This window comes from Coptis chinensis, chromosome 3, assembly GCF_015680905.1.
Source record: "Coptis chinensis isolate HL-2020 chromosome 3, ASM1568090v1, whole genome shotgun sequence".
Classification (NCBI taxonomy): Eukaryota; Viridiplantae; Streptophyta; class Magnoliopsida; order Ranunculales; family Ranunculaceae; genus Coptis; species Coptis chinensis.
In genome coordinates this window covers 13,171,185-13,194,199 of record NC_141458.1, presented here as the reverse complement: position 1 = coordinate 13,194,199, position 23,015 = coordinate 13,171,185, and the positions used below count along the sequence as shown (strand labels likewise).

The following is a 23,015-nucleotide window of genomic DNA, read 5'->3' as shown; positions in this document are numbered from 1 at the left end:
AGTGAATCATTCAGCTACCAATGCATCTGAATCTTATCATACCACATTATTCACTGCCCAAAAATAAAACTGAGCAAAATGAAATAAAATATAGGAGGAATTAAAAAAGAAAAATGATGGATATTATTAATTACAGCATACATTTTATTGTCTTTTGTTTACATAAATGACCCAAAATGTGATTGCCTTTACTAGTGAAATATAAGTAACTGAGAATCTATGATCGTGATTTCACTACTAGAAATATCAATATCTTAATTGAACAATTTTGTAGAGTGTTTGTTTGCGAGGGGAAGACTAATGGGCCAAGTTAGCAAGAGAAATTATATTTCATGTATTTTTAAGCTTCTGGTAGATACAAGTAGTTCTAAACTTTCAATTTCGATATTAACAATACGCCCATGCTCTTGAGATGTGGAATATTGAATGTGTTATATATAAATATATAATCCTCTACTCTCCTTTGATTATGACTTTGAAGAAAAATACTACAACTCTACAACTAGGAAACTAATTTGATCGGATAAGTTGACGAGGTCAACTCACCAGAGAGAATTATTAAGGCCCAAATATCTCTATTTTATATTGTCTCAAACCTCCAAATTATTGTTTGACCAGTAGTCAATGTTGGGTTAAAAGGAAAATGTCAATATTAGTGGTCTCATCCTAAATATGATTAACAGTAGTAAAGGTAATAGAAGCCACTAAATATGAATCAGTGGGCGACTCCAAATATTATATTGGAAATTTGCAACAGTTTGGCACTCCTTCACAGGAATTCCTCATTGGCTATACACAGGTGTGCATCATGATATAATTCAGTAGTGTCTCACTGGAGAGTTCGAATAAAATTTTCGTAACACTTCATGGACAAAAATTTCTCTTCAACATTCGTAACCCCAATGGTTAGAACAAAATGTGGTGACACATAATCTAACATCACAACACTGGTCGAGATTGGCAGTCCAATCACCCAATGCAGAGTAAATATTTAACAGAACTCCAGTCATCAAACTGGGTCAGTATAATAATTTTTTAAGAGAAAGTAAAAATAACAAGGGCAAGTTAGTCATTAAAAAAAAGTAAGAGTACAAAACCCGCTCAAGAACGCCGTAAAATCATTCGAAACAAACAAACAAGCATACAACCACAGCGTAATTCTTCTTTTTCCATCCCTCTCCTCGTTATATTATTTCTCTCTCTGCAAACGACTTGTTCCTTTCTTTCTTTCTTTCAAGTTTGCTTTCTAACCCGTGTGTAACTCATAGACTCTCTCTTCCATGAATTCCATTCAACACATGAAAGCTCACTTCTTTTAACACACAAGGTATATATAACATAACATAACAAAACCCATCTTCCTTTTTTCTCTTTTTATTTTGTCTTTAAAGTATATATACACATGGTTTGTTTGTTTGTTTTTTTTTATATATATATATAGAGTCAAAAAAAGAAATGTGACATAACTATAAATAACCCATTTTTACCTTCCAGGAGGTTGTGTGTCTTTTTTCTTCACGTTCGAGCTAGTTAGCTCTTCTTTTTTCCATACAGGTTAGCAATAAACTTCATATATGCATGTTTACTTTATGATTTAATGTACTTTATTTACTAGTTAGCTACTTGTTTTTAACTGTTAACTTGATTTGATCACTTGGGTTGTTCTAAATGTTTGTAATGTTGTTTGTTTTGTTGAAATCTGAGGTTGTGTAGTAGTTATACTTGTTGGGCTTGTTTAAATTTGTGTTATTTTTTAGTTTTACATGTTGTATGTACATGGGCACGTGTGGGGTTAGTAGTATGGATCTGGGTTGCAGCTTCATGTTGTGTATGTATGTGTTTGTAGGAACCTGGTCGTTGAATTTGTGTGTTCACGTTGTGTGTAGTTTGGCAGTTGTTTGTAATTTGTTTTGTAGTGTGTATATGGACTGTTTTTTCTTACTTAAAAGTTTTGATTTTTTTCTAGCTACTTAGTCCTAGGAGCTGAGGTCTCAAAATCCCAACATTTTGTGGGATGGGACTAGTTTTTTTGTGGTGGCAGGCTAACTGATATGCTTTATTAGAAACTATGAATACTTTTCTTATCGGGACTGTCATTTTGTTTGTTTGCAATGTAAAATTTTGTAGGAAATGAAGATTGGTGTTTAATTGAAGATTTTAGAAGAAGAAGATGTTTAAAACTTGGGGTGTGTTTGGTGTTTGTCCTGTTAAAACAACTTTACCAATGGCAAGGGTATGTAGTTCAGAGAATAGTATATCCACAACTTATATTGAAATGGTTTGGCTCTTTGAAGGATCACCGATTCTTTGAGTAACTGATCTGATAAATGCCACTATATTATTTTTTTCAAAATTTATTTTATTATTTGGTTGTTGTTGTTTTTGTTGTTTATTTTTAGTTATTATTAATTAATTAATATACTTTAATTAATTTTGTCTAGTAATACTAGTACTACACCTACTATTGTTATTATTAAATTATTACTTTTATTATTGCTATTATTATTTTTAATATCTTTATTATCCACCAATGGAGCAAGTTCCCCTGCTAATTCGTCAGTGAAATGCAGATGGGACTTGGGTATTCATAGCGCATAAATGCCATGGCATATAGGGGTGTTGTGACTCTTGTTACCCTCTCGGGTAGCTTGGGTATTAGTCCTCCCGGATAAGTAGTCTCATCTGTGATCCATTGACAAATGACAACGCACCATGAGTTTGCTATTCCTAGCACCTATATTTGGTTTTATATCTGATTTCACTAGAACAATATTGTAGGGTTTTTTTTTTCTTCTCTTTGTAATTGATCTGGAACTTGCCTCCGCTGTCCCTTTGTGTTTGTCAGATGGGGAGTCTGTCAGTCACGTGAGGTGGTGGTGGTAGTTCCCCGATTAGTGAAGAATTTATTAGCATCCTGGATTCTGAGAGCAACTCCTATGAGGCGAAAAGATTGTGGAGTATCATTCTCTTGGCGGTTATGTGGGACCTCTAGCTGGACATGAGATGTTTTGAGGATAAATTTCAGGGGAGTTGATTATTTCAATCAAAAGGATTCATTCATCTTTGGTGGAAGCTAAGTCACATTGACACAGATACATGTGTTGGTGTCCAACACAGATACGGAGTGGACGACCTAAGTGAAGTAGGACACTGGGACACAGCTATCTATTATTATTCTTTAGTTACGCAACTAATTCTTGAGCTCAAGACCTTAGATAGCGCATCCATACTAACAAATAATGATGAAGTGGCATATTCATGGAGTTGTAACTATGTTAATAGATAATTTTTTTAGTCTTTTACGGTATTGAAGAAACTCTAGTTTGAAATTTCATGTATGTTTGTGTGTCCAACCTGGATTTTTTTAAGAATATGAAGTGTCCATGTTACTTGGGGGATATGGGACAAGTGGAGAGTGGAGACACACCATTTGGTAATTCCATTTTCAGATGGGATTCAGTGATTGCCATTGAGTAGCATGTCATTCTGAACGTACTGTAGCTTCTCTGGTTGTTGTATTATTCTTGTTCTCTTTCTTCTTTGTGATGTAGGATGTCTCATCCTTCTTCCATCCTTTCTTTTGATTCTAGTCAAATAGCTGTCTTACTAATTTTTGAAAAGAAACAAAGAAACAAAGTGATTGGTAGATGTCTAAACTAGCTAGTTGGCTGCAGAGTTGGTTGAGGACTATGTCCTATGTGCGTAGCTTATGCTGTCTGAAAATAAGATATGAACAGATTAGGAAGAGAAAGAGATTGAGGGTAGATGCTAGCATCCTGCAGTGGTGTTTTTTTATTATTATTTTTCTTCTGTTTTTTTCTTACTAAATCAGCATGAGGCAGACATATTCTCTTCCAATAATGTGAAACACACACAGCTACAGAGCAATTATTTTCTTAGAAAGTTTGATTATTGTCTTTTCACATTATAAGTGAAAGATGCATACCTTAAGTATGCCTTAGTTATATTTCCAAATTTTTGTTATGGCCACTTTTGGGAAAACCGTGTACTCGTTGGTGATGAGTGCAGACATTAACTCTGTAACCTAAAGGGTAGATAGTAATTGCTTTTGTTATGGCTAGCTGCCTTGTAATGATTGCAAGTTAGCAACACATGTTTTCTTTAGGCTGCAAAAATGTTAATTAAGAAACTGTATCAAACAAAAAGTTTCTTTCTCATTCTTTAGTTAGTTCTGTCGGGCTCATACTGCATAACTTACATTTTTGACAGATGGATCCAGTTGTATTTGATCACGATGAAGAGTTCATCATAGAAGACACGTCTCATGACCACGTTTTTCCTGAGGGTTGTCCTGATCTCTATGATATCTTTGGGGATCCCCATATACTTCCTCGAGTGGGTGATCAATATCAAGTTGAAATTCCACCAGTTATGACAGAATGGGAGCGTCTACAACTTATGAAAAATCCTGCTGACACACAAGACACGGATGAGAAGTCCTTCCTATTGGGACTGCCCATTCCAATCGTGTGGGCCCATGAACAAGTTGACAACAAAGAGATCAATAAGAACAGATCAAGAGAATCAGAAAATGGTGAACAAGCAGTGGTGATGGATATGGAATTACCTTCACTCCGACTTGAAGAACCCATCCTTGATCAGATGCATTCAAACAAAGACCACTATCCACTTCCCTATTCAGTAGGTAGCTCTTGGAGCAATGTGGAAATCAAGAGTTTTCTCCTTGGTCTCTATATATTTGGGAGGAATCTTGTTCTGGTTGAAAGATTTGTTGAGTCTAAAGATATGGGGGATATACTGTCGTACTACTATGGGAAGTTTTATAGATCAGACAGCTATCTTAGATGGTCTGAATGCCGGAAGATAAGAAGCAAAAAGTGTATACATGGGCAAAGGATATTTACCGGATGGAGGCAACAGGAGTTGTTATCACGTTTGCTTCCTCATGATTCAAAGGGAGGACAAAATACTTTGGTGGAGGTAATGCTATATATCACAACATTAGATTATTTAACAATTCGTCATTCTTCTACATGAAAGCGAAATTTTGAAAACATCTGTTACTATGTATTGGTTACTGAAGAGCTACGTGTGATGTTTATCTTTATGCTAGTAATCATTGTTTGGTAATTTTCCATTATTAATTTCAATACATTCGCAGCTGTCAAAGACTTTTGGAGAGGGTAAGATTTCACTAGAAGACTATGTTTTCACGTTAAAGTTTAGAGTTGGCATGAATGCTCTAATAGACGCTATTGGAATCGGAAAAGGAAAGCAAGATTTAACGGGCATTGTGGATCCGATAAAAACCACTCGCCCAGAAATACCCACTGGCAAAGAATGCAACTCTCTTTCACCTGGTGACATCCTTAAGTATCTAATTGGTGACTTCCGATTAAGTAAAGCTCGGTCAAATGATCTCTTTTGGGAAGCGGTTTGGCCCCGGTTGCTGGCAAGAGGATGGCACTCGGAGCAGCCCAGGAATCATGGTTATGTTGGTTCCAAGCATTCTCTGGTGTTTCTCGTTCCTGGTGTTAAAAAGTTCTCAAAGAGGAGACTTGTGAAAGGAAACCACTATTTTGACTCTGTAAGTGATGTACTAAACAAAGTCACAGCAGACCCGAGGCTTCTTGAGGTTGAGATCGAATCACCTAAAAGTGGTGGCAGCAAGGAAGAAAATGGGTGGAACACAGAGTTAAAATTTGATGAAAATAGTCCTTCTGATGGCCCTCGTCAATGTTATCTTCAACCACGTTTGTCAAATTGCAAGTCTGAAATAGTGGAGTTCACTGTTGTTGATACCAGTTTAGTACATGGGGAAGGACCACTGAAAGTTAGGGAACTGAGAACTTTACCAGGCGACACTACCGTTATTTCCCCTACAACAAGTGCTTCCAGGGAAATAGATGCAGACAGCTCCGAAGAGCCAGAGGCTCACAGTAATTCAAATACCTCTAAGCGTGCAGAAAATTTTGTTGAAAATGGAGTATGTATTGATCAATCAGACTGTTTGCTTGGTGAATCAATACAAGGAAGGTTAATTAATGACTTAGATACCACCAGTGTACCAATGAAAGATCATGAAAATCAGAATGAACATACATGTAATGATAAGCACGCTAGGAAGAATTTGAAGGCTCAATCTAGTCGGAGGGTAAATTCTTCGAACTATTTATCCCCAATCATGAAAAGGCAGAAGTTAACTGCTTGCGGGAATGAAGAGACATGCGGCACCAATGTTTTGGTCTCTCAACTGAAAGCAGAGGATCTTTGTCTTCATTTAGACTCGCCCGGTTCGAGTGAGACCATGGTTGGTCTGTCTCAGGAGGAAGTTTTTACTGGTTCTTCAGGTAAAGGAAGTTCAGGTGACAGCAGTGAAGGCACAGTTGGTGACAAAGTTGAACGCCGTCCTTTGATTGACCTGAACCTACCTCACCTTCTTCAAGATTTTGAAAATAGTGAACTCGTCACTACAGAGGTGGCAGACAGCAAGGATGATCCAATGGAAAAGGAGACTTCCTTACCAACTCAAACAAACCAGCTAGAAGATTCACAGACATTGGAAACCTCTACTGATGTGATAATTGCAGTGCAGCAGCCTGCAGGCCGAAGACAGAGCACAAGAAACCGGCCATTGACCACAAAAGCTTTGGAAGCTCTTGCCTGTGGTTACTTGAGTACAAATCGGAAGCCAAGGAGTGCAAAGTCTATGTTGGAAGAGAGCTCATATGCAAGACCCTCCCGACGTACCCGTGGCAGAGGTGTTGTAAAGGAGAAAGTTAATGATGTTGCTAATGGGGTTGTGGATTGTATGGCAGAGGGCTTTGATAAAGAATGTAGTAGTTACACCAATATCGTTAGCAACTCTCAATTTTGGTCTGAGAGAAGAGGTAGTCATGATTTACTAGGTGTCGCCAATCCCGCCTGTCATACTGAACTTTTGGCAAGCAAAGATTAGTATGCCCAGTTTAGATTCAACCATATAAATATTTGCGCAGTGGTGGATGGTTGCGTTACTGGAAGAAGGTTTTGCCAGTGGGGTGCCGATGAGCAAGGTCTCGCAGTATCTATTTTTTGTGAAGTTCCTTAACACATATCATATATAGAGTGGTGTACCCAGTCTTTTGTATGTGGCTAGTGAAACAGCAGGACTCGTGCAACTTATTGAATACTGCATAGTGGCGGTTTGCTGCACAAGTTATGTGCACCAGATGAAGCACCCAGGAGTAATATGAGTCATTCTGAGGACATTAAAGTTGGAGATACTTTACAGCCTCTTTTGCGAAGGTGTATTGCAGTAGCTGGTGATGCTGGTAGCTTCCACAAGCTGAAATTAGCTAGAATAGTTTCTGAGCACCAACCACAAAATTCAATCAAGTCTATGTCCCAACTGATTGTATCGTGATATTGTATTTACAACTGTGCAACATCAAGACCATTGTTCGTTATTAATTACTGCAATGTTGTAATGAATATAGCTCTTGCAGTTTTCATTCTTGCCTCCATTTATATTGAATCTGTTGGATATAGTGTCAGCATCTTCATACAATAGAATATTCAAGAATTAAGTTCCACTTTCTAGTTTGCTTATGACCTTGACGACACGTTTGATTATTAGTTTCTTAAAATTGAGTACCAAATGCAAAAAAAAAAAAAATGGTTAGGGTTAACTAGTATTAATGAGCCAATTAGGATTTTTCCTGGGAAAATTAGGGTCTCCCCAATTACACACAAAAAAAACAGTCAGCCGATCTAATTGCCTTTCTTTTTGTGTGTACTCCTAATTGGCTCATCTAGTGGGGGTAACACTAACTAACCCAAAAAAAATCGTCATCACAAGCCATCACAAGGCAGTTAATACATTGAACTCACATACGACTTTGAGCTCTCCGCGAGTTGTTTATCTGTGACTAAAAATAGTTAAGTAGAAAGTTTGGTTGCGAAAAGAAGAAGATAGCTTGTAATTTATATTTTGTGAATTGTGCAACTGGTTTTCTTGTCAGAGTGTGGGTATGCGAAAAAGGCCGCATGTATCAGATGTGCTCGTGCATTTTTTTTTTGTTGAAGTGGCACTACTTTCACCCATCAGATGATGGCAAGGTGCATGTTAAATCTGGTTACTAAATTTAATAAGTTTGTCAATCTAGTAATCAATCTGTATTTGCTTGTTGAATGAGACACAGTTTTGATCAGCATTGGCTTAGTTTTAAACTTTTAATCAACCTAATTTTGTGTACTGTGTATGAGAGAAAATCTGAAAGCCCATGAGTTTGGCCCAGCAGATGGAGTTATAGCAGGCCCATATAAACAGGACTACTGAAGTAGATTAGACGATAGTAGACAATCAATAGAAAGAACTAAGAAAGCTTGTCCTCTCTAGTGTTCCAAATTGCCCAACAACCAACATGATCCAAAACTGTGTAGAGATTTAGCGATGCAAAATTGACATTAACATGGCATCAGAATAGTATAAAGATTCACTGGCGTAATGATGATCGCGTTGATTATTATAAATGTTTCGAGACTTCTAGTGATGATTTAATCAATATTTTCTGAAGATTTCATCATTAGAGAAACTTACCATTCCTTTGTCACCACATTTTCTCAGCCATTTTACTATCAGATACAGATTTTACAAGACTTCAAGCAGTTTGAAAGTAACTTTTACAGCTAACTTACTATCAATCAAGAACTTGGACTTTAAAAAAGACATGGTAGATAGAGGGTTTTTGAGATTAATATGTAACCTCAGGTCTCTGTCTCATTATTTCACATCTAAAGTAGATCAGCTTTTATTTAGTCTGGCTTTCACTAGGTCAAATCAAGTGGACCATATCACCATATCAATGATTTATTTTCTGGGGATGTTCTTGTTTCGTACAGGAAAATGTATAGATAATACAGGGCTATGAAAATTAACACCGCTTGAGACCTTCAGTGAAACATGTCTACTGTTATGGTAAGGCAAGGGGCCCGGGAAAACAACGGATGCAGCTGTGCCAGTGCACCACTTTGGACCCCTCCAACGTACTCCAAATACTCATCCGAGGTATTCGTGGGTATTTGGCCTATTTACTCTAATTCCATTATATGTGCTCTCTTTAGTATTTGCAAAGTGTGTTGATAATATTTGATATATATAATGTTGTGATGCATAATGTTTTAGGGCTGTTCTCAAAAATCCTCAGAACAGCATCTTGCATACAACTTTTCTAGCGCCTGATAATTGAACTTGAAATTTACAGTGATGCATGGTTCCCTAGGGAGGTTAGGTATGTCCTTCATGCACAATCCTCCCTAAGTTCTGACTGTTCTGCGACCATAGGGACAAATAAGGTTAGTTAATTTTGGTGTACAGTGTCTGGCTACTCTGTAGGAATTTCCTTTCAGTTAGCCCTGGCTTGTGCATTTTCACTTGCACAATTCACACAGTTGCTGTTGACTTTTCCAAACTATATAACGCATTATTGCCCTTATTTCACGCCATTGCGCGTCCATTTGTAATTCATCTACATACAAAAATCTCAATCAGCAAAAGAAATATGTGCCAAACTTTATTCAGAAACCTGTAAGATGCCCTATATTGGCATTTATGTCTAGTTATACACTTCAATTTTTCCCTTTTAAGAATGTTATACAGTTATAGTGAGAACTCTGCAAACCGATTTAAATAAATAAACAGCTGTATATGATGATATACCTCTTATTGTCTGAACATGGAGATACCGAATTATGAGTTTGCAACACAATTAACAGTCTTGAGTATCTTGTTTTTCTATACTAAATGTCAATGTCCTTGAAAATAATTCTGGATTTTCTAAAACATCTCATTCAAGTACACATACACACTACAATAAAGAATGTATGTAATTCTGGGTATGTGAAAGTGATGGCCGTCTCTTCTGATGGATTTATCCATGGGGCTCCTTAGTTTATGTCATTCTGCAATTGGATCTGCATGGCCTAATAATTAATGTAGATTGCCAAGACGAAATTCCCTTCTGAAACATATATTGTTGGAGGAGTTTGGATTTATGTGATTGTGTTTCGTGTTTGTTTCCTGAAATCCATCGTTCTTCATCGATAAAACCCAAGTGTTGTTTCATTTTGAGATTATTCAATGACAAACTGTTACTCTTTGGACTATCTAGCAAGGGATTTAGAAATGTTCTGAGCTTCGAACTTATAATATTAAAGTGCAAGTTGACCCTTTCTACTTTGCAATAGAAGTTACTGAATTATATAAGCTATTATTTGGTGAGATTATTATCTATAAAAGATGATAATCAGACAAACAAGCTAGGCCCTTGTCACCGTGCACAAGAGCATGTTCATGAAGAGGTACGGTTATGTCGCGTTGAGAGGCCGGTGAAATACTTTACACCTATTGGTGGCCGTTAGATTCTGCAAACAATTTGTCTCCTTCACCTTACAATTTGGTATGGGGATTCCTGTAACATACATAGAAATGATGTCCGTATACTATACTGTAAAAGGATAACGATGAAATTTAAGCATATATAACGATGCCTACTGATTTAAAACCCGTCCAATATAAGCGATAGATAAGAAGACAAAACACGAAATCTTTCATCGAGAATCAATGGTTTAACTGGACAGAGACCAATATACTAATCATGGCAATTTAGAATTTAGATACAAATTAGCTTGCTCCTATACCCCTGCTTTCCTTATAGGAGTTATAGATTCAAAAATCAAAATTACCACAGTGCCTTATGACTTCTGTTGTGAGAACACTTATTGGTGTACACGCAACTCACTCACTGTCATGTTGTTTTCCAACACAAAGAACTCCTTTTGTATTTCTCTTTGTTTCTTAATGAACTTTTACCTTTTCTTCACAAAGACAAAAGTGATAACAGAACTATATATATTCTCCAGACTTTGGGTAATTTAAGAAAATGACTAGACAAACTTCCCTAGCTAAGACTTTAAAGTGTCTATATTTTGCTAGACATTATATACCACTATACCAGCTTTTTTTGTGGATAATCTACCAGGCCACTATACCAGCTAAGCCTACGCAAACAAAAATCATGAATTGGACCGAGTGCTACTTGAAAGAAGAGGATTCTGGTCAGGGATATTTGAAATAGTTTCGGATTTGTTTTTAACTTTTGGGAGGTACAACTATGCATGCAGGATATAGAACAGCACCTAGTTTGACAGCATAATAATAAGAATAACTTATACTTAACGTACCAGAAAAAATAATACAAAACAAAAAATATGAAATATGAAAAAGAATTACTTATGCATTGTTTAACTAGATTTGGAGGTTCTTTAGCTCTGTTTGGCCACAGAAGAATTCGTACTACTTGACCTTCTTTAGGTGACCCAATTCTGTATACGTATTACTTGTAGATGGTAATTAGCTTACTGTTCACCATTGAAATTAATTGATGGGGCATGGGGCTAGTGCAGTGCGGTTTATTATACTTCCTTTGGTATGGTTAACAAATAATCATCTAAAGCAAGCTTAAGTACTTGCAGTAAAGGATAACGAGCCTGCCCACCTACCGACATAGCCGCCCAGAAGGACACAGTAAAATCTGTGTACTTTTAGGACATCAAAGTTCGTCTCTTAGTTTATAGAGTTATTATTTCTTTTATGAATTTGGAATGTAGTTAATCTGCACTATTTTAAGTCTATGATCATACCATCTATTTGTCCTCATTAGTACATAAGAAATAGGTAATAATGTTTTAATCATATAAGAGATATACAAAGTGGATAACAGTGCCAATTCCATTATATACAAAAACCAGCAGCATGGACATAACCTTTAGTCATTTTTGAATATATATAGGAGATACACAAAGCCAAAAGAAGAACTAGTTCCTGGGGTTTCTCATTTAGCAGCAAGCTAGTCGCAAATAAAGAAGATCCCCATGGTTTTATGTTCCTTTGGAAGAGCGCCACAAACAAAAAAGTTGAAACAAGCTTAGAGTTCTAGCAAGTTAACTTTAGTAGTAGTCTAACTTATTAACTCCTCACTCTCTTCTTCTTAACTTCTTCAATGTCAAACATCACTGGTGATGATGGAGGGAGCTTTTCTTCTGGTAACACTGGAGAAGAAGTCCAACAGCTTCAATTACCAAGTCACGTTCATGGATCGAATACTGGCCCTTCTACTGCAACCAACAGCAATGGCTCTACCTCACAACCACAACCACCACCACCGCAAGTTAGGAAGAAAAGAAACCTCCCAGGGACTCCAGGTTAGTTACCCCGGCCTGGCCATCTGCTCAAATAATGCTTTTGCGATCAATTGTCTTAGCTCATGTAATGATCAAAGTGCTTCATCTATTTATGTCGTTCTAACCTCAGTGTTCCATGAAGATAGCCAGTTTATGTGGTCCTTTGAAAGTGTTATATACTTCTATACTATCGTGAATTCATCAAAAGAGAAAATTAAACATAAGAAAACAGATTAAAAAGATCGTGCTATTATTTGTATGCATGCTATTATACTACTTCAAGGACATGGTACTGTTTCAGGTCAAGTTAACCATGAGCTAGCTAGCTATGACTATCTTCCAGCTGTGAAAACTGAATAGAGTTTCAGAAAAGATACATGCTCGTAAGGTGTGTCTGTGTGGTGTATTTTTTTCAAAAGGTTCAATTATTGCCTAGAGATTAATTATTCTAATAATTGCATAAAACTGTTTACTAGATCACCCTTCTCCTTTTTGTTCTATTCTGCTTTCTAACTATTTTGAATGTTCCGATGCCTTGTGACGCTTACTATTTACAAGCTAAATCTGATTTCGTATTGTAATTCATATATGAAGATCCAGACGCGGAGGTCATTGCTCTATCTCCAACAACCCTGATGTCAAGGAACCGATTTGTCTGTGAAATTTGCAACAAAGGGTTCGCACGAGATCAAAATCTTCAACTGCACAGAAGAGGCCACAACCTTCCATGGAAGCTAAGGCAAAGATCAACCACTGATATAAGAAAAAGAGTCTACATATGCCCTGAGCCCACATGTGTGCATCACAATCCATCTCGAGCACTAGGTGACCTTACAGGCATCAAGAAGCATTTCAGTCGGAAACATGGTGAGAAAAAGTGGAAATGTGACAAATGTTCAAAGAAGTACGCTGTGCAATCAGACTGGAAAGCTCATTCTAAAACCTGTGGGACAAGGGAGTACAAATGTGACTGTGGAACAATATTCTCCAGGTTTGCATAACTCATCACCTTCATATTCTCTATTATTTACATGAGAAACATGATGGAACTAAAGAAGCAATATAAATAAACTTGTACGTTCTTACATGTTACATTGCTATATGGACAACCATTGAAGTGGCCTAGTCAACAATTTTCATCTCCTTTTTTGTTAACATATATAGCTAGGCACTCGGAGTCTCCACCTATATACATTTTCGATTATCCACATTTTCATAAGAAATTAAGTAAAATGTAGTCAGTCCCACTTCCAACACATTAACAATGTAACAACATTAGTTACAATTCAATTAGCTATAACAATATTAACAATTAACAATTTGCTTAAATTTGATGTTTGGCTGCAGAAGAGACAGCTTTATCACCCATAGAGCTTTTTGTGATGCATTGGCAGAAGAAAACAACAAAATAAATCAGGGGCTAATGACCAGCAACATGGGAGGAAACGTGCAAGACCAGGTTTCTAATATTATGTCTATCATACCTATAAACAACATGAGCAACCAATCAATTCCTGAATTCGACCTAAAGAACCCAATGAAAACTCTTTCTCATGAACTCATGCCCATGCCTATCAGGCCCTTAAACATGGGACAAGGCATGCTTTCATGCAGCTCTGGTACTCTCTTTGGTGGACCAAGAAACATGCCTTCAGCTTCTTCCTGTCTCCAGCTCAGTTCCAACAGTTCGAGTTTCAACGGCCTCCATGACCAACAACTTACTGCATCAGCCAATATGTCGGCAACGGCCTTGTTACAAAAAGCTGCACAAATGGGTGCAACTGCGAGTAGTAATGTTAACACTCCAATGATGCAAAAGAGTCTCGTGTCCAGCATGGTAGGCTCTGATCAACTTTCTGGCATAAGACCAATATCATATGGAGGAGGGCAGATGCCGCATAACAATTCATACCATAATATTCAATCACAAACAGACCAACTACAGCTAGTAGGGATGGATGGAGGATTCAATAGGCAATACTTACCAAGGGGTCGACAGGAGATGCCACAGCATGGTAATTTCAATGCAGCCATGGGTATCGATAACTCATCAGTGACTGATACAGGAATGTATTCTGGCATGTACATGAACGGCAATCAAGACCATGGTTACTTAAAGAACATGGAGCAGGAGAACGCTGTTGTCACTACTAGTACATTACAAGGAAGATCTGCAAATTCGAGTTTAGATATCCCAACTAGTGGTCATGGTCAAGATATGATGACTGTGGATTTCTTGGGAATGGGGGGATCAAGATCAGCAAACTTACATGAGCAACAACATCACCACCATCAACAAGAAGAAATGGAGTTTGAAGCGATTAGTCAGCCGAAGTTGCAAGGTGACCCCTTTCAACAGCAGCTCTCCTATGGACATGCAGTAATGGAGAAACCTATGTGGGATGCTTGAGCAAAGTGTTTTACAATTTCTTATTTAGCTTGGTTTTCATGAGATATTTTCACTAATTCTGCGTGTAGTTTTGGTGCAGTTGAATGTTTTGTATACATACTACTTTGTTTTAAGAAGTATTTAGAGGTTTAGACTGACCGGCCTCATCAACCTGCACTAGGCTAGTTAAACTCTTAAAAACAAGGTGCCATTCCTGTCCTCCGATCCTCTACAAAAGATGAGAGCATAGAATCTAAAGGAGGAACAAGGAAATGTTGGAGATGGCATCTTGTTACCGAGAAAGTGAGTTGGAGATGGCATCTAGTTACCGAGCAAGTGAAGCTCATTCGGTGTATTGTTACGGAATTGAAACAACCTTACTAGTTGGATTTTTCGGTATCCCAGTGCTGAATGAAGTATGATAATGTGGTATTCATATGCCGAAATAGATTGAAATTTCATATATCACCGAAATTTCAACTATACTATCTTACAGGGGAGAGATACGCCCACTGCCACTACTACCCACTCCAAATCGTGGCCACTCACCTCACGAGATTATCTCGAAATCTTAGGGTCCGAAATAAAACAAAAAAATAAAACAAAACAAAATTAAAACAAACGAAACCCTTCGCTAAATTTGAACTTAACTGAAAACCAGCACCAAACCCTATTGTATTCATCTGAAATCTTAATTAAAAACTAAGAATAAACTCTCTCCACTAAACCACCAAACCAATTCTTACTAATTCTCTTCTCCAACAAACCTTTAAACTCTGTCCAGTTTGACTCTGTCTAGTTTCCCGCCAACTAGAAAGAGAGATAAAATCGACGCCAATATTGAATGATTCAAGTGAGCAAACATTGATTTTTGCATACTTATATTGAACTGATAGAGTTGTTTGCACTCTACTTATATTACCAAGTTATATTTCAAAACTATTTGATGTTGATTCCAAACTTGTTTTGATGTTGGGGGTTTTCAACTTATATATTCAATTTGTTTTGAACTGGCAGATGAAAATCCTTAGAGATGATTTTTCCCCCCTTTCTCTAGTTTTCAACTGATTATCTATTGTGTTTTATGTAGAATCAATTGTTGACATCTTTTTTCATACTGGAGTATCTGAGGAAAATGAAAATGAGGTCGCTTCGTCTTCTCGTCCAACTCGAGACGACATAGACATAGTTGATAGCGAAAAGATTCCGTATTTTGGGATGAATTTTACAAGTCTGGAAGGTGCGAAACAATTTTATATAGACTACAGAAAAACATTGGGATTTAGTGTCATTACTCGAAGTACCCAAAAAAGAATTCTACATTCAGACGAAGTGAGTACTTGTCAAATGACTTGAGAGCGTTTTGGGACTTACATAGAACGAGTAAAAAAAAGAACAGATGAGGGGTCCGAGAAAGAAGTAGGGTTCGAGAAAGAAGTAATAAACAAGAGGAGAAACACGAATACGGTGAAATGCGGGTGTTTGGCAACAATGAGAGTGACAAAACAAGACAGTGGATTATGGAAAGTGGTGAAGTATGTTGGTGCGCACAATCACAACCTTGTTAGTCCGGCGAAAAGGATGTGCATGCCTGTTTGCAAAAATTTGTCTGTTGCAGCTAAGATGTTGATTGACTCGTTCTGTGATGAAGACATACCTGTGAATAAAGTTGTTGATATACTTAACGGACCACAAAATGGTTTTTTTGACAGAGATTGTTGGAACCACTTAGGTCTGTCGAAAGAGTATAAGAAACCTGTCAAAGGTGATGCTACTGCAGTGCTAAATTTTTTAAGAAGAAGAGTATAGAAGATCCTAATTTCTTCTACGCAATACAGATGGATAGCGAAGCACGGGCAATAAATTTTGCCTGGGTAGATGGTCGTTCACGTATGCAGTTTCAGTATTTTGGTGAGGTTCTTTTCTTTGACACTACATATCGCAAGAACGTATATGAAATGTCATTTGCGCCGTTTACTTGAGTAAACCCCCACATGCAGTTAATCCAGTTTGGTTGTGCACTCCTATTGGATGAGACAGAAGAATCTTTTCAGTGGGTTTTTCATACTTGGCTTGAACCATGGGCGGGCATGCCCCATCTTCAATCATCACAGATCAAGACAAAGCTATGACAGTGACTATTGCGAAGGTATTCCCAAATACACGACATAGATTTTACCTATGACACATTTTGAAGAAATTCCCTGAAAAACTTCCACATGTTTATTTCAAGAGGCCATCTTTCAAAAAAGCGATCAAAATGTGTATTCGGGAAACTTATATTCCTAGTGCTTTCGAAACGAAGTGGAAGGAATTAGTATCTATATATGAGTTGGTGGAGAATGAATGGCTCATAAGACTATATGAGATTCGAGAAAAATGGGCACCGGTTTATCACTTGGATACTTTCTATGTTGGCACTAATACTACCGGGCGTTTCGAAGGCATGAATTCTTTTTACAAGAATTTTTTCCGTTCAACTATAACTCTTAAAGAGTTTGTGTTAAAGAATGATAGGTGTTTGAGTAGAATTGTTCAAAGAGAAAAAAGAGAGGATTATACTACAGAACACTTAGATCGCATCATCCATAGTAATGCCTTTCTCTTGAAGAGTGCATCAAAAGTGTATACGAGGAATGCGTATGATAAGTTCAAGAAAGAATGTGAGAAAGCTCAAGCTGAGTATGTCTTGGATGATGATGAAAATGGTAGTGATGGCTACACAACCTACACTTACAAGTATCGAGTGGAAGGTGATCAACGTGAGTGAAAGGTGAAGTTCAACTCAGCCACAAAAGAAGGTAACTGTGAATGAAAACTTTTCGAGTTCCTAGGGATAACCTGTGGACACCTTGTAAAGGTTTTTCAGTGTCGTGATATAGAGATACCCGATCACTTTATTCTAAAGAGATGGATGGAAGGGGCTAACAAATATAAAGCTGAGTATGACGGTGAACTAGTAAGTGGCCATGAGAGTTCTGAGGTACTGAGAACTACCCAACTTCAGATGGTTGCCAATCAATTACTCTATGAAGCGGCTGAAGTAGATGCGACTTACCAATTGATGTTGAAAAGATTACAAGCACTATCACTGGGGCTTAAGAAAATAAAAAAGACTAACGACGAGACCAAGATTTCAGTTGTCAATTCATGCACTGTCAATGAAAACTCACAATTTGCAATTGATGCCTCACAAGTTTTACATATGAATCCCAACACCTCACAAACTAAAGGAAGGAAAAAGGAAGTGAAGGTTTACAAAAGTAGTACTAGAATAAAATGAGGTTTGGAGAAAGGCATTGCAAAAGCTAGCAAAGGGAAGACAGGCAGGAGATGTACTAGTTGTAACCAGGTTGGTGTTAATCACGACAAACAAAATTGTCTACAAAATCCAAATAGGAAGAAGAGGATATATAAGTAAATAAAGTGATTTTCGTAGTTTTCATTCATTCCTAGTATACTAAATTCATATCAATGTTCCCTTGCACGACTCTTCCTTTTATCGAGACTCCTAGGAGTTGGGAGACATCATCCAAAGTGATAGTCATCTCCCCAAACAGCATATGAAATGTGTTGGTCTCCGGATGCCACCTCTCTACAAACGAAGAGACTAACACTGAATCCTGATGCTCGTATACTCCCATCACTAGATCATACAAACCCGTCCTTCTGAGCTTGTTTTCAAATCTATGAGAGCTTTTAAATTTTGACTCCATATTCCATTGATTTAACTTTGTTAGGTGCTGACCACACTTCAAAACTCTGCGCTCCTAAAACAACAAAGACAACAAACAATCAATGAGGAGAAGATTTAATTTCCGTAAAAAAAATTAAAGTACAAATTAATATTAATATTACCTGCCCCTCCCAAACATCATGAGCCACGTGCACAGCATAGTCATACAAAAGCTGGTCCATTGCATGACCTTGCACTCGATCTAGTCGGGCCACCACCATATGTGCGTAGTTGGTACTCCTTGTCTTTCTTTGATTTTATTACAATATTTTGAACAGGACGTACCACTGGTGCCCCTATTGTTTCCTCCACCGCTTCCTCCTCCTCATCATCATCTTCCTCATTGTCATCCTCTTCCAAATCGTCATCAACCTCTTCCAGATCGTCATCCTCCTCGTCCCCCTCCTCATTGTCGTCACCAGACTCTTCACCATCCTCCTCTTTCCCTTCCCCTTCCTCATCACCATCACCATCAACATCCTCCTCTTCCCCTTCCCCTTACTCTTCCCCTTCCTCATCACCATCATCATCCTCCTCTTCACTATCACCACCATCTAAATTCTCATGAAGAACCATATTTACATCGACATCCTCATCCTCATCTAAATCTAAATCTAAATCTATGTCCTCATCTACAATAGGAGCATTTATTTCTTTCCCCCCCTTTTTTTTTTCTACTACCTCTAAATCACCTACACCTACTACATTACTCGGATCTGTGGCTTGTCGATCCCCTCTATGGGCGGATGCCGACGTTCCCCTTCCTCTTTTTTTCTCAGGCGGGTCACCACGACCTGAACTACTACTGCCGCCACTAAGCAATTTCTTAGCACTTATGTAGATGGTTTTGCTACACTCTTCACATTCTTTGATCGAGGAGCCATTATTACTACTACAAAAAATAGTAATAAACAAGTATTAGTAACCACAAGTTTCAATCTAATAATATGAAATACAAGCTTCATCGACAAAACGAAAACAAAACATAATCAATTAGAGAGAGTCGTACAATCTAATTTAAAAACCAAAACTATAATGCATCAATAATCTCATTTCGCCAAAAAATTGTTACAATTAATACAGTGATACATTGAAAATGATCCAATACAATCAATTTACGACAACAAGAAATCTAGCAACTACTAATCAACTGAATGGATAAAACATGCAAGAATGAGTTTTCTAGGTTCAATTGATTTTTGTAAATAGTCATGTCAGGGGGTCCTTCATGCCAATGCAACAATGCATACAATGTATTAAATGTTGCTGCAAGTTATTTTTTCATACCGTATACCGTATGACAATGCATATAAGTGAATGGTTCCGGGTTTTCTCAATATAAGAAAAAACCCGAAAGAACCAAACCCGATAGGAACCATTCAAAATACAACTATCAATGTACTCTCTAGAAAAGTGAACAAGGTAATTGTATCTTAAAAAATAGTTGTCTTCTTCAGAAAAGGACAACAATTCCTTCTTTGTAGGAATTCAACAGTTCTTTTATGAGTTTCACCATGATATGTATATTATACTACTAATTCAACTACTAACCAACTCAAAACCAAAAATAGGATTGATTGTCTTTGGCAAAGGGAACTGACTATATAACACAAGGAAGCCTCATTTTTCATTCGCAAACTTAGTCATGACAATGCAATACAACCACCAACGAAAATCAGGTCATGACAATGCACACACTGAACCAAATTCACAATAGATAGTGTAATCATAACAATCCCATTTCAATATAGATAACATGTATGGATATCAAGTACCTCAGTGTAACTTTATAATTGTTTTCAATACCTTCATACTAAATCAAAACAAAAAATAAGACAAAAAACATAGAACAAACAAATTTCACACCTAATACTTAGACATACTTCAAAATTTATAGACAACATTATCAGTAAATAACCCATATACAATTGACAGTAAATAATTTATAGACAACATTGACAGTAAATAACCCCATAACCCATACACAATTAGTTTTCAGTTAAACTAGCAATGACATACACCCACTTCCTAAAACCAAATTTGCATCACCAAAATAACTAAACTAGCAATACCATACACCCACTTCCTAAAATGAAATTTGCATCACCAAAATAACAATTAGAGATGGGGTAAAGATTAAAGCAAAAAACATAAGACAAAATTACCTGATAAATGGATGAGCACAAAACAAATCAACTAGAGCCCGAATCAAACAGAAGAACTGCTAACAAAAAAATATCCAAATTTCAAAGGACTAAACCCAAAACTAATAGCAATAACTATTAAAACCCCAATGAATTGAACTGAATTAAACTTACTCAATCAACTGAACTAGACTGTGGCTATATTGAAAATGGTTTGGAAAGAATTGGGCGTAGAGATAGTTAAGCCCGACTGCTGGAGAAGATAATGCATGTTCAATTTGTTTTGTTTTGTTTGGAGAAGAGAAAAGAAATTGGCATGGGTGAAATTGGTTCTATTTGTTTTCTTTGTTTTGTTTTCATTTTCGTTTGATTTTGTTTTGCTTTTTGTTGGTGTTGGGTGGAGACGAAGGTTTTTTTTTTAACCTTGTTTACTTTTGTTTTAATTTCGAACCTAAGCTTTCGAGATGATCTTTGGATATCAGTGGCTATGATTTGGAGTGGGTAGTAGTGGGAGTGGGCGTATCCTTCCCTTATATATAAAGTGGATACTTGTTTTTTCAATTAGTTTCCGTATTCTCGGTTTTAGGCCAAAGTTTTTAATCAAAAGGGTACCGGAAAGTTGGACAATCACTTTCTTTTTTCTTTTTACAGATATAGAAAGGGTAAATTGGTAAACATGATTCACCCTTTACGCCACTTAAATTACAACCGAGAAAAACTAAACAGACATACTCTTTCCTTCGCTCTTTAAATCAACAGAAACAAATAGCTGCAAACGAATTATTTTCAACGTTTTTTCATCATCAACCCACCCAACTCTCCTCATCATCCGAAACTCTCTCACCCACAAATTCACAAATTCTCTCCCCAATGCTTTTCACTTTTTTTTTTTTTTTTTGGTAATCTCTCTTATTCATTCATTTTATTTTAGTCAAAGTTACGATGCTAGAGGTACTTTGTTTTTTCTTTGTTTCAATTACTACTTCCTCTGCACCTTAGTTTTTTATATTTTTTTTATTTTTGTGTTTTACAGGACCAAAGTGCTTCACATCGGCGATGCGGAACTAGGCTTAGAAGAAGAGGTCCTGAAAATGACCAACAAAGACAATTCAAAAGCGTTCTATTAATTGTAGAAATCGCTATCAAAGGCATATCAATCAACAACACTTATCTTCTACCATTAATGAAGGTTGGGCTTTATCTTATTCCATATTATCTTATAATGTTTAACACTTTATTCTTTGCCTCTGTCTAACTTATTTTTTTTTTAAAAATATCAGATTTCCATTAACAGCCTGTTCCTGGGAACACACGCCTACGACTAACAGCCTAATTGCAAATTGCTAGAAACATAAACGCGAATTTAGGTAACATTTACTGCCATCTTAATCTATTTTTTTGTTTTATAATAATTTCTGCTGTTTCTATTTTGACATGTTAAGATTGACGCTTTAGTTCTTCTACGTCGTTTGCTCCAACTGCTAAATTCGAACATTGTAATAAATAGTTTTTTTTTAGTAGAAAAGAATTTTCTGCATTTTCTTTACATTTATTTAAAGATTTACCTAAGTTTTGTTTTGACACTTTAAGATTGACGCTTTTAGTTCTTCTACGTCGTTTGCTCCAACTACTAAATTCGAACATTGTAATAAATAGTTTTTGTATTTTTTTTTTTTTTTTGTTTTTGTTTGTCCAGTAGAAAAAAAAAATTCTGCATTTTCTTTACATTTATTTAAAGATTTACCTTATCTGGACTGAACGTAAGTGCAATCTTATCAATATGGTACGAGGAAAATCACAAAAGGCGGAATTGATCAAAGTGTATATATGTGCTACCATAGGTTACATCTGGACTGAACGTAATAACATAAGGTTTAATGGAATGTTTTCGAACCCGACAGTCATCAGTAACATGTTATTGAGGGATATGAAGCATTACTTGGAGGTACAAGTGGAGGAGCTTAAGGATACCATAAGCTTACGAGTTTTTGCTGATCAAATAGGACTTTCTTTCAAATATAAGAAGGCAACAACCAAATAGGTTAGATGGCTACTCCCACCTACAGGTTATATTAAGTTGAATTGTGATGGTTCAATGAATATGGAGGATGCAGGATATGGTGGTATGGCTCGAAATGAACAAGGTCATGTCATTTTTGCGTTTTCTGGAGGAGAAGATGTTCACTCAATCCTGTTTCAAGAATTAAAGGCTATTCAGACTGGGATTAGTCTATGTATTGATCTTGGCTATAGGAGGATCATAGTGGCATCTGACTCACTAAGAGCTATCCAAATTCTTAAAGATATCGAGACTTCACCATGGCAGTGCTGGAATCTAATGGCTACCATTAGAAGACTTATGCTTTCCTTGGTTGATGTCCTTTTGATCCATGTATTCAGAGAAGAAAATAGAGCTGCAGATCACCTTGCAAAACTCTCGTTAGGCGAAAATATGGAACCTGTTGTTTTTATTCCTCCTTTATATATCAAGTTGAATTCTATAGTAGAGGATGATGTAATGTTAACTTATGAAAGGTTATAA

The 23,015-nt window shown here is 36.8% G+C and overlaps 3 protein-coding genes across 8 annotated transcripts; all 3 read left to right on the top strand.

Annotated features, from left to right (window-relative positions):
* Positions 1–1,120: 1,120 nt before the first annotated feature.
* On the top strand, positions 1,121–7,475 carry LOC147508045 (uncharacterized). 5 transcript variants are annotated; one of them, XM_086600662.1, is made up of 5 exons: positions 1,121–1,327; positions 1,495–1,554; positions 2,846–3,142; positions 4,231–4,962; positions 5,144–7,475. In XM_086600662.1, exons 4-5 carry the CDS (start codon positions 4,231–4,233, stop codon positions 6,938–6,940), a joined length of 2,529 nt encoding a protein of 842 aa, XP_086456788.1. In that variant the 5' UTR covers positions 1,121–1,327; positions 1,495–1,554; positions 2,846–3,142; the 3' UTR covers positions 6,941–7,475. The 5 variants fall into 5 exon arrangements, with proteins under 5 accessions (XP_086456788.1, XP_086456789.1, XP_086456786.1 ...); XM_086600663.1 differs by lacking the exon at positions 1,495–1,554; XM_086600660.1 differs by lacking the exon at positions 2,846–3,142.
* Positions 7,476–11,757: 4,282 nt separating this feature from the next.
* Positions 11,758–14,747, top strand: LOC147508044 (zinc finger protein JACKDAW-like). 2 transcript variants are annotated; one of them, XM_086600658.1, is made up of 4 exons: positions 11,758–12,225; positions 12,506–12,592; positions 12,799–13,195; positions 13,552–14,747. In XM_086600658.1, the coding sequence occupies exons 3-4, from the start codon at positions 12,840–12,842 to the stop codon at positions 14,612–14,614; spliced, it is 1,419 nt and encodes a 472-aa protein (XP_086456784.1). In that variant the 5' UTR covers positions 11,758–12,225; positions 12,506–12,592; positions 12,799–12,839; the 3' UTR covers positions 14,615–14,747. The 2 variants fall into 2 exon arrangements, with proteins under 2 accessions (XP_086456784.1, XP_086456783.1); XM_086600657.1 differs by lacking the exon at positions 12,506–12,592 and having other exon boundaries at positions 11,786–12,225.
* Positions 14,748–22,574: 7,827 nt separating this feature from the next.
* On the top strand, positions 22,575–23,015 carry LOC147508043 (uncharacterized). The gene has a single exon (XM_086596714.1). It carries the CDS (start codon positions 22,575–22,577, stop codon positions 23,013–23,015), a length of 441 nt encoding a protein of 146 aa, XP_086452840.1.

Excerpts from the sequence above, each read along its gene's own strand:
- LOC147508045 (XM_086600659.1), top strand. The coding sequence starts at position 2,171 with ATGTTTAAAACTTGGGGTGTGTTTGGTGTTTGTCCTGTTAAAACAACT. Across the intron at positions 2,234-4,230 it reads CAACTTTACCAATGGCAAGG|ATGGATCCAGTTGTATTTGA; the intron begins GTATGTAGTTCA and ends CATTTTTGACAG. Across the intron at positions 4,963-5,143 it reads GACAAAATACTTTGGTGGAG|CTGTCAAAGACTTTTGGAGA; the intron begins GTAATGCTATAT and ends ATACATTCGCAG.
- LOC147508044 (XM_086600657.1), top strand. The coding sequence starts at position 12,024 with ATGTCAAACATCACTGGTGATGATGGAGGGAGCTTTTCTTCTGGTAAC. Across the intron at positions 12,226-12,798 it reads AAACCTCCCAGGGACTCCAG|ATCCAGACGCGGAGGTCATT; the intron begins GTTAGTTACCCC and ends TCATATATGAAG. Across the intron at positions 13,196-13,551 it reads TGTGGAACAATATTCTCCAG|AAGAGACAGCTTTATCACCC; the intron begins GTTTGCATAACT and ends GTTTGGCTGCAG.
- LOC147508043 (XM_086596714.1), top strand. The coding sequence starts at position 22,575 with ATGGAGGATGCAGGATATGGTGGTATGGCTCGAAATGAACAAGGTCAT.